Below are 12,007 nucleotides of genomic sequence, written 5' to 3' on the forward strand. Positions count from 1 at the left end.
TGCTTCATATAATTCGAAACTATATTACCGGCTTGTATAAGCGGTCGGCCACTGTTGAACACAGCACATATTACTAAACCCAAGGAAAACATATCACTAAGTAGGCTGCCCTTCGAAGTTAATTGAGTCTCGGGAGCTGCAAAAGCGCAAGAGCAATGTATAAACAAATTTCAAATGTAAGTGTGTACAATGTGTATCTATTTATTAGGGATCAATTTGTTTTTTGGCCTTATTTGGCAATAAAAAATATTAAAAGCACATTAGACTTGGTCGATTAAGTTATTTTGCGATATTGCACGAACGATATCGCCGATGTTTTTGCAAAATCGCCCATCGCCCAGTTGCAAACCGCCTAAATCACTATTGTGGCAAAAATGAGCAAATGGCAGAAATGGTAAAATCGTTATTAAAACAACAGATTTGTAAAATAATAGTTGGAGAATATACCGCCTACACTCAGAAAAGAGTCAGCTAAATATATTTCCCTTAACACAATATTTGGTAACTGTAACCAAATCGTGTACAGTATATTTTGCTTTGCTGCCTCTATGCTTAAGTGCACATTTAAGATACCTACCTCAAAATGCGCATCAGAGGCATTATTTTTAAAATTTATAATGAAACTGCTCCTATAGATGCATTCAACATACCTGCACATTGGCGATACCTGCTTTAAAAATTGTGCGACTAGTATCAATTATCAATGAAAGTATTACGTTTACCTGCACTGGCCCTATTTTGCTCATCTCGCAGAACAACGAAAATGGCTATTTATGTAATTATATAGATAATTAGATAGAAATCGGTAGAAATTTCGCTTGCAGTAATTTCTACATGGTAAGGGCTCCGCCAATATTTGGTTTCATAGGGATTCGGATACCTTCCTCATTGAAGTAGTAAAGAAAATTCGCTTAAGTGCCTTTTTCGGTTACATGCACAAGTTTTTCGTGCAAAGAATGATGTGCAGCTAAGCAAAATATACTGTACCTATAACCAAATCCCGTGTTCAGAAAAAACATATATATATATATATACACTTTCTGGCGGCAAACCCGCTGTCGGTTAAGCGGAAACTGAAGCGTGTGAAACAGCATTAAGGGTAAGTACAATGGACGGAATGTAGCTTGCGTGCTGTTTTTAGCACAAGTTTTTTGTGCCTGATTCCGACAAAAAAGGGTAACCCTACAGTACAGGACAGGCCTATCATGGCTATTTGGATTCCCGGTTCCATTCTCTAACAAAACAACCAAATATTTTTCGGTAACTCTTGAATTTATACCGACCAATCGCAAGCATTCTGTCACTTAAGGATAAATGATGAAATAGTTCTAGTAGTAGATGATAGTTCTTTATAAACAATTTTATGGGAACGATAAATCAGCAACAGTTTCTATAATACATACCCATAAAATCCAAATTTGGTTGAGCCATTTTTGAAACCCTGTTACTCCAGGGTTGACAAGGAACTAACTCATTTACATCAGTCTCATTCATTCTTTCTGTAACAATGCAAAAATATAAAAATAAATATATACATATATGAAATAAACTGCACAAATTCGATTTTAGTAGGAAATTATTTTAACATCAAATAAAAATCGATTTCTAAATTATACAAAATTCTATCAAACTCGAATTAAATTTACATACATGAGAAATAGGAGGGTCGCTCGTATTGCCATATGCTCTGGTATTGTTGATATTGTCGTTCGAATACCTCTCGTTTCCGTTTTGGATAAGTTCTACTTTTTTAATTTGTCTGAGAAGGACTTATTCTGTTTTGATCTATGGAAAACTCGAGGCGAAAATTTTCTTGTTTTACATAACGCTCTCCAAAAGAGTACGAGTTAAGGTACCTTATTTAAGATAGGTTACTACCAGCGCATATTGGTCTAAAATTGGGCTCTTTGAGATACCACAGAGCTTTCCAAACGCCTACTCCCCATTGAAGCAATTCGTACAGTCAACGAATTTCAGCGGTTGCCGTTTTCTGGGGTTAGATTGTTTAAAAATTCAGTGTCATCTACTGCATGTTAAGCACTCTCACAGCAGTTCTCTCAGCAGTCCTAACTGCTCTGTGCGTTCGTCTATAAGAATGTGGCCTTAAATAGGCTCATAGCTAACGATACTTCCCTTCTTTTAAAAAGAAAAGCTCTGCTATTATAAAGAACTTGGCTGTGTTGCAGGTGCTAGCATATTCCCACTTCGTACGCGCTTGTTTTAGGACTTGTAAAACAATCATTAATTTACAGGAAATGTGCGGCATGCCGTACCTCTTTCAGGCCGGTAAGAGTGGTGTGGAAGTACCCTTTCTAGCAACCTCGTATCCTTTCTCGATCCCTGATATGTTTCACAGCCCTGGTACCCATAACAGATACGGAATCAATTGCCTTTATGCCAGCCTGACTATCGAAGATATAAATTGTTTTTACCTGCCATTTGACATTAGCTTCTAGTTAGTATAGTCTTGAAAATAACTACAATGGTCTGGAAGATGAAATTACGCCATAATTCTGTGTTGATCAACGTATAATCTTTCTTATACTTTGTTATCTAGCTTGGTACCATCAGTATAAAATCGATTTTGATTCGTGTTCTGTTGGCATCTTGTGTTTTCTACCACTAGTATCCTCAGTGTGTGAGCAAAGAACTGACGTGCCATTCGAGATATCTGGGCTCTAAACCTCGGGCAGCGAATTTCTCTTTACTATAATTTTTTGCGGGCGCCCACGCTTTCGTATCGTTGCAACATCGTCAACTTTTTTCAATTCAATTGACTACTGCAGTGGAATTCTGACAATCGCTACGCTAAATTTTCGTCGCTAAAATTCTCTTAAAGTGTGTCAACTTTGCGTTCAACATTTGCGTTCAACTCAGCGCAGGGTTGCACGAAAACAAGGTTGAATGGCTAAAAATATGAAAATATGAAAAAATATCAAAATATTCGCTATAAAAAGGTGTCTGCGTTGTTCAACTTTTGGTTGAACGGCCTTTCAACTAATCGCTTTCAACAAAGTTGGTCGCCAGTAGGGCTGCCAGATATCTCTGTTTTGCCAAACCGGGACACTTTAGGGAGGGCCTCTCGCTCCCTTCTCTTTCATTTCGACGTGCGAAAGGATGTAGGGAAATTTTATTTCGGCAGGCAAAAACAAAAACATAAAAACATGAGATCATGAGATCACTACAACGTACGCCAACAAAACAAAACAACTTATCACAACTAAAGCACAGAGAATTTTTACAATGCAGGAACCTTTTTTATTCTTTATAAAAATACAGTTTATACTAAATATATGAAAAAACATAAAAATAAAATTGTTAAACTTTGTGCTAAACTCGGGAAAATTCAATAAATTTGCATACAAACTTGCAACATTCTAATCAGACTTTTTATAAAAATGTTTAAAATGAAGTCTTGCAGCCCATAAAATTGAGATATCTCAACGAAATTTGGGATGTAGGTTTCCGTTAATCCAAGGTAGGTTGGTATTGAAAATGGGCGAAATCGGACTGTAACCACGCCCACTTCCCATATAACGGTAATTTCCAGAAATACGAAAACTGCGATATTTTGGTAACTACCGAAGATAATTTCCTCAAAATTGATATTTACAATAATTTTCAGACGAAAAATTAGAATATTATAAATTTTTGGAAAATGGGCGTAGCCACGCCCACTTATGGTTACATGTGTATATCTTGGTAGCCGCTGCACCAATTTCTTCCAAACTTGGCACAGTTGTTGGCCATGGTACAGCATACTAAATGGCCGAACATTTTTAAAATCGGACAATAACCACGCCCACATCCCATATAACGGTAATTTATAGAAATACAAAATCTTCGATAAATCAGTAAATATTAAAGCTAATTTATTCAAAATTGATGATTGCAAACAATTCTTTACCAAGAAATACGTTTATGGTAAAATTTTGGAAAATAGGCGTGGCACCGCCCACTTATGATCACATATATGTATATCGGTAACCCTTCTACCAATTTGTACCAAACTCGGTATTTTTATTGTGCTTGCCACATGAAAGCAAAACGTTGAAAATTATTGATATCGGACTAAAATTACGGCCGCTTTTCATACAACGGTAAATTTCAGAAATGCTTGAAACTGCAATATTTCGAAATTTAAGGACACGAATTTACTCAAAATTGATACCATCTAGCGGTAGCTTTCGGAAAGGTGAAAAAACATATATTTAATACTTGCGCGGGGTGTTTAATGTTCGGCTCCACCCGAACTTAGACTTTCTTACTTGTTGGTATTGTTTTTACTGAGAGTTTCTTCCATACAAACTATGTTCGATAATTCTTTTTATATGGAAGACACTGTCAGCAAAAAAAAATAAATGCTAAAAATCAACGATATTTGCTGGCAACTTCAGACTTGCACTTTATTAATTGGCTCAAAAGCTACATTTTAAAAACGTTTCTACAAGATCTGATTAGAAATTGTGATATGATTAAAAAGCCTCCGAGCCAACAATTTTGTACGGCACTGTACTTATAAGTACGCTAGGTGTTTTTGAATCGGCATCTAAGATAGGGCGTTCTTCAACCAAATACTGAGCTAGGGCGTTTTTCAACCAAATTCTGAAGTAGGGCGTTCTTGAAAAGTTTTCTGAGATAAAGCGTTGTCGAACAATTTTCTGAGATAGGGCGTTTTCGAACTGGCTGCCGAGATAGGTCGACCTTCCACTCAGCCATCGATATACTAATCATCAACTATTGCTTGTGCAAAGTTCAACTATCTCGAAATGTGACTATTTCACAAATTAAACCGGTGCACTTAGAGAAAGAAGTTTAGATTTAAAAAAGCGTGCTAAATTAAAAAAAAAACACGCATATGAAAGAGCACCAACCCAGCTCGTAATACATTTAAGTATAAAAATTTTAGTATTTAGTATAGAAATGTTCAATTCAAATACGCCCATATTAAAATGAAGCGATTTGCAATTACCGATTGCTTTTTCATAATTAAGTTAAAAAATATATTTAAATTCCATGCTGGTTGTAATGGGAATTGAACCCTGACCCTCTGGAAATTAGCAAATTGTGGCAAGCATCGTCGCTCACTCAGCTACAGCCAGACATGTAAATATGCACTTAAATGTTGAGTTTGAATCAACACCACGCGTTCGTGTAATGAAAGTATTATTTTTAAATACGAACATTTTTAAACGATAATCAAATAGACAATATTCATGTTTACTACGCGTTATTTCCCTCAGTGAATTCATAACATTTTTCTGAATATTACAACAGGTTGGACCGGGACACCGGGACAAATAGTCTAAAACCGGCACATGTCCGGGAAAACCGGGACGTCTGGCAGCCCTAGTCGCCAGCCAACATTTAGCCATTCAACTTTTTTTTTTCGTGCAACCCTGCGTTGAGTTGAACGCAAAGTTGAACAATGCAAAGATTGCTCCAAAGATGCAAAGATGCACGATGTAGAGAGACAGAGGTGGCGCATTCATCAGTACCGCTACTTTGGTTTTTGGCGAATTTGACAGTGTGGCGGGAATGAATCTAGATGTTGCGAGTTGTTAGGGGTGTCTGCTATTCTTTTGGAGATTTTTGGCAATCAAAATTAGCGATAGCAAATGTTGGAATCCGGATGCTGAGCGCCAAATGGCACCTATGTTACAATATTTTTCATTCCAAAAGTTGTGTCTGTGAATGTAGTCGTCTTTTGATAGGTGGTAATCCTTTGTATATCACTCAGGTGAAACTTTTTCTTGTCCTATTTCACTCTAGAATATTTCTGCAAGCAGCAGGCAATACCACTTGGCATTTTTTACTGGAATTCACCGAAGTTGTACCAGAAAATATATATGGTTTATGCAGTGTCTAACTTTCGGCTTTGACTTTGTAATTAGTTCCAATTAAGTATTTACAGTATTTCTGGGTCATTTGGAACCACATTATTATTTAGTATTTAAGGGCAACTTTGAACCGGTAAGCATACAGCACTTGCCGATAAAGTGTCTGCATGTGATAAATAAAATATTAACTGAATTTAAATTGAAATACCCATTTTTTCGTAAAATTTACTAATTTTTATTATTGGGGCAAAATGACTCAAAACATTATAGGAAGGGGTTAATTCCAAACACTGCAGAAGGGTTAAATGGGAAAAGAATCTTCTTAGGTCTCCGTTGTATTCACCTCAGAAGCTCACTAGATCCTCCAGCATTTGCTAATCAGTAAAGGAGAGAGAAAACTACTCTTCTACATAATTACTAGTGATTCTGATCTTCGCTGTTGTATTTCCATTTTGATAAGAACAAACTTTAATATCTGCGAAGTTGGCATATGGGATGACGCAAAAAGACAAAAAAAGCTGTTCCGCGTTGCTTTCCAATAGTTCTAGATTTCTTGAAAAGAAGACAAGTTCTGCAAAAATACGCCGATTTTTTTTTTCAAAAATAAACGAAAAAGTTCAATTTTTGAAAAAAATTTTAAATTCTAACTGTTCTGACTAGCTTTTCTCCATAGTTCTAGAATTCCTGAAGAGGAAACGAGCTTTGCGCCAACATTTTTTTTCAATAGTCACAAAAGCTGAATCTCTGAAATAAATAGAAATTTAAACTGGTCTGAATAGTTTTTTATGGTTCTAGAGATCCCGAAAAGGAAAAAAATCTGCAAAATTACGCCGATTTTTTTTCAAAAGAGATAAGTAAAGATAAGAAATACAAATTTTAACTTTCCTGACTAGTTTTTCAATAGTTCTAAAATTCTTAAAAGCAAAAAAAGTTCTGAAAAATTACGCAAAAAACATTTTTTTTTTTCAAAAAAATATAAAAAGTTTAATGATTTCAATAGATCTAGAGTTTTTGAAAAACAAAAAAATTCTGCAAAATTACGCAGAAAAAATAAAAATAAAAAAAAAACGAAAAAGTTTAATGTTTCAAAAATTTAAACCTTTTTCAATAGTATTAGAATTCCTGAAAAGGAAAAAAATTTCTGCAAAATTACACCGAAAAAAATGTTTCAAAAAAGATGAGAAGGTTTTATGTTTGAAAAAAAAATTAAGCTTTTCTGACTAGATTTTCAACAGTTCTAGAGTTCCTAAAAAGGAAAATAATTCTGCAAAATTACGCGGAAAAAAATTGTTCCAAAAAGGCAAAAAAGTTTAATGTTTGAAAAATATGAAAATTAAAACTGTCCTGAGTAGCTTTTCAATTGTGAAAAGGAAAAAACGTCTTGCAAAATTACGCAGAAAAAAAATTTCAAAAAAGGCGAAAGTTTAATGTTAAAAAATAAAATAAGACTGTTCTGAGCAGCTCTCCAATAGTTTTAGAGGAAAAAGGTTTTGCAAAATTACGTCGATAAGAAACATTATTTTGCGTCATTCCGTACGCTATCTGCACGGATATCAAACTTCATATCACATATCTGTATCTACATACATCGATAAAATTTCTGTGGATTTGAAAAACTTCCCGCAATAGAATGGTGAAATACATTTCAGTTTAGTATAAAGTATCGCATGCTCCGAGTCACATATGTACAATCAATTGAATGTACATAGATTTATCTACATATACATACATACATACTACATCCTATAGCATGACGACATTAAAATTAAAATCATATGCATCTCATAAATCAAATGCACTTTATTCTAAATGAATAAAAGACTTACCAATAAATTCTAAGCCAGCCAGCTTCCAGGTACCACGCTTGGTAACTAATATCGATGATGGACATACATTTCGATGAATAACGTGGCCCGAATAGTGTAAATAGGATAAAGCCTCCACAAGCTGCATGTATTTGAAGAAGAAAGAACAAATACACAAATACATACATATACAAATGTTCAATGCAAGGCAATGGAAAATTGCATAATTTATTTAAGCACTTTGTTATTTAGATGCAGTGAAATAAAAAAAATAATACGAAATGTACAGTTCATTGGATTGCAAATTGCGTTCTTCCCAAAGGAGTTTTTTTCTTAATTCAATTTGTTTGTCGGAGATTATTCATCTCAATTGCAATTTAATTTCTTTGTAATTAATTTGTACTCATATTAACTGTATAATATAATAAGTGAAGTGGAAAACTTAATACCTTTGAGTTTTGCAATAAGATTGTGTTGTTATGAAAGCCAGAAAATATGCTTTGTATGTATTTACATATGCAGATATTCTCTAGAATATTTATCTTTGGAATTTGATTTTATACAGAATTAATTCCAAGACAAGCATTGAGTGCAAAGAGCAAATTACAGGAAATCACCTAAAGTTTTGCGTTACAAATAAATATTAGAGTCTAAAATTTAAAGTGAACTATCGCAATGATGTATTTAGTTTTACAGATCTTTGGTCCTGTCATGTACGAAATCGGAGTTCTTGTCACGCTGCACAGGGGAAAATGAGAGGACTTAATTAAATCCGTCGAAATTTTCAAGATAAAAAGTAACATAGCAGTTTTTCCTACATATTATTAGCACTAGGGGTGCCAAACTATGAGAAAAATTGTGATCCTGGGATTTCGGGATATGTTTTCAGTAGTCCCGTCATTGATTCATAATTTTTATGAATATGAGTAAAAATTCAATATCTGAAATTATTTAAACATACCATGGAATAAAACTATTTAAAATTTTCGTTAAACTGATTGTAAAACTCACATACTTATTAAATCAGACAAATCTAAAAGTAATAAATTTTTTAAATTGCGTTTATAAAACCATGTGATAGAGGAAGGCATAAATCACAAATAATAATGTAATAATAATAATGTACTACCAGGTACTTTTGAAAGTAATGAAAAAATTTAACAAAAATATGCAAAAACAAATTCTCTAAACATGTTTATTCTACTCCATACAGAAATGGCGAATTTTTTGCCATTTTTTCGCAATTAACTCGAAATTTTGAGGGTGTCAATCGGACCTTAGATTCGTATTCACCTTGTCGAAATACATGTCGGTAGGTGGGTCTGGGTCTTTTTTTTTGTGCCGCTGTTGTTATTATTGCACTTAAAATGTGTACGTAACAGCAGCAGAGTATGTATTTAAAGTGGAGTCTTCTAACCATGACCTGCGCTTGTTACATACAAAACCTGCTCATAATAAAATTATAGTTTAAAAAACTAAAACCTCCCTATTATAATTTCCATTCGTACTGTCATCAGGTATGTAACTTCAGCATAGAAATCGCCCCTCTTTTAGGCGCATCAATATTACATAGTTACATCCCGAGTTAATAAAAGGAAGGTAAGAAGGTAATAAAAACATCTTTCGGCCTCAACACTTTTAGGCTCAACTGTAAAAAGGTAGTCATAAGCAGAGTTGCTCCGAAAATTCACATTCGCATTCGCAACTGCGGAGCTTCCGCATTAATTTTAACATTCGCATTCGCAATAATCAATGCGGAGCTTTTGCGAATGCGATTGTTGTGCAAGTGCACCGATAAAACGCATATATGGCAAACAAAATACCAAATTGTAGCCAATATTTTTGCCTGTGGTCGTGGGAGTATTTGTGTAACAAAACTGGTCAAATGCCATATTTATCAACTTTGATAAAAATGTCTTTAAACATATTATTTCTGAAGCTATATAACCGCGCTATCAATGGGCAGTCATACAAGTTTCAACTTCTACTTGACCTTTAACGTACGTCAAAGAGAACATAGTCTTTTTAACACAAAGCCACAGGCATCTCTCTTAAAGGAGAAAAGTGTGGAAACGGAAAGGAGTAATGAAAAGCTGGACTTTTCTATACACCAGCACATATATGTACATACTATACAGATGTAAAATGCGCTTTAAGCGTTCTCGATGTGAGCTACATCCGAAGAGCCAACATCGACTCCGATCACTATTTGGTTGCAAGATGGAAATCTCGTAACAGACGTCCAGAGTAGCCCCAGGCATAGCGGGGATACTTCTCAACGCTTTTTAATGGCGACACAGCGGGCGTTATCAGTGCGGATTCAGGCCTGGAAAATCCAATATTAGCAATTTTTCATCGATTTCAAATTCGGTTGGCAGTAAAAAAATAAGCAGCCTCTACGAAACCATGTCCATGATTTGGAATTCTCGTAAAACTCATACGGCTATGCAGAGTCTTGTTGAGGACAACTGTCAGCTCCATCTAAATTGAGTAGGACCTTTTAGGCGCCGTACGAGACCAAACGAGACAACTCACTTCCGGGCGAATTTTTTAATCTGATGTTGGAAAACATAATATTTAAGAGTTCCCCATCTAAGAGAGCAGCACCTTTTGTAGCAGAAGCTCGTTCATCGGTCTCATCACTAGGGCCATCTACGCAACTAAAGCGGTTTGGCGTGCGGTTTGACCGATGACAAGGCAAAATATCTTTGCGTATTGGAAACATTACCGCCATCAATAGTGTCAGCGTGAAGATCAAGTGAAGAATGATTTTTTCAAATAGGTACTATTAACTTTAGACTACATAGGTAGGCAATTAAAAAGAAGAGCCCCTTAAAATTATGCCCGTGTTTTTATACGGCGAAAAAATTTCGACTATGTGGAGCAAAGGGGCATTTTAGAGATCCATTCACATCACTTTGGAGAGTCTGTTCGAGGGGCCGACGGGTACCGTAGAAGATGGAATGATGACATGTCGAAAAACCCGTTTAATAGAGAAAGATATGCTTAATGTACATTTATTTTGGTATAAATGACTAAAATTATATAGTATAGGTTGTATGCCGATGTGGTGTAGTGGTAAGCAGTGCGCGCTTTCACTAACCAGCACCTGCGTTCAAGCCCTGGTCAAAGCAGCATCGCAAAAAATTTAGAAAAAGGTTTTTTCTTAACAGCGGTCGTCCCTCCGTAGGCAATGGCAAAGCGCCGAGTGTATTTCTGCCATGAAAAACAGCTTCTCATAAAAACACAATCGCCGTTCGGAGTCGGCGTAAATCCGCTTTGTGTGACAACATCAAGGCGCACGCCACAAGTCAGGGAAGAAGCTGGTCAAACACTAACATATGTGTAAGCGCCAATCTATTATTATTATTAGGTATGCAATTTATTTTAAAAAAGTAAGTGCGCCTGGGCCATACTGGAGAAGTGAAACTTACGTTACATGTCGTCACCTGAAATGCAAAAAGACGTAACAACTCGTAAATGAAATGGAAATAGTCGTGGCTAATATTTTAATTTATTTTTTTTCATAAAGTTATGTGGCGAGCTGTAGTTTGATGAAATCCATCACATAATTCAAAAGTGATTTTTGAACTTTTTTGACTTTTTGCATTTCAACGATGATGTTTGTTACGTCTTTTTGCATTTCAGGTGACGGTATACTATTTTTTTTGTCTTCTTTGTGTTCTTCATCTTTATACTCTATCGATAACAAAATCGATAGTTACATCCAACAAAATATCGACAAAAAACCGATAAAAATATTGATAACAAAATCGATGACAAATTCGATAAAAATTACCGATAGCAAAATCGATAATAATAATGGTAGCAAAATCGATTAGAAAATTCATAAAAATATCAACAACAGAATCTATAGAAATGGATAACAAAATCTATAAAAATATTGATAAATAATCGCTAACAAAGTCGATAAAAATCTTGATAAAAACGTCGATATCGAAATCGATAAATAATCAAAAAATAATCGATAAAAATATCGAAAAGAAAATCGATGAATAATCGATAACAAAATCGATTAACAATCGGTAAAAAAATCGATAAAATAAAAATCGATAGGAAATCGATAAAAATATCAATAACAAAATTAATAAAAATATATAACAAAATCGACTACAAAATCGCTAAACATATCGATAACAAAATCGATAAACAATCGACAACAAAATCTATAACAATATTGATAACAAAACCAATAAAATATCGATTATTATATCGATAAGTCCCAAGAATCCCGAAAATCTCTAAAATCCCAAAATATTGCCCAGATTGAGGCTCTGTGCCTCTATCTATATCCTTTTTTCTATCATTTCCGTTATTTTAATCTTTCTTCCTCTATCTTCA

The 12,007-nt window shown here is 34.7% G+C and overlaps 1 protein-coding gene across 1 annotated transcript in view; it reads right to left on the reverse strand.

Annotated features, from left to right (window-relative positions):
• The window catches only part of LOC118746485 (SCY1-like protein 2), a 126,929-nt gene that overhangs the window by 100,164 nt on the left and 14,758 nt on the right, over positions 1-12,007 (reverse strand). Inside the window, 3 exon segments of the mRNA XM_036480333.1 lie at positions 1-136; positions 1,404-1,499; positions 7,667-7,787. The exon segment at positions 1-136 is cut by the window's left edge and continues 12 nt beyond it. Coding sequence (XP_036336226.1) covers positions 1-136; positions 1,404-1,499; positions 7,667-7,787 — 353 coding nt within the window.

This window comes from Rhagoletis pomonella, unplaced genomic scaffold, assembly GCF_013731165.1.
Source record: "Rhagoletis pomonella isolate Grant_MI unplaced genomic scaffold, Rhpom_1.0 Rhpom_scaffold_00010, whole genome shotgun sequence".
NCBI lineage: Eukaryota > Metazoa > Arthropoda > Insecta > Diptera > Tephritidae > Rhagoletis > Rhagoletis pomonella.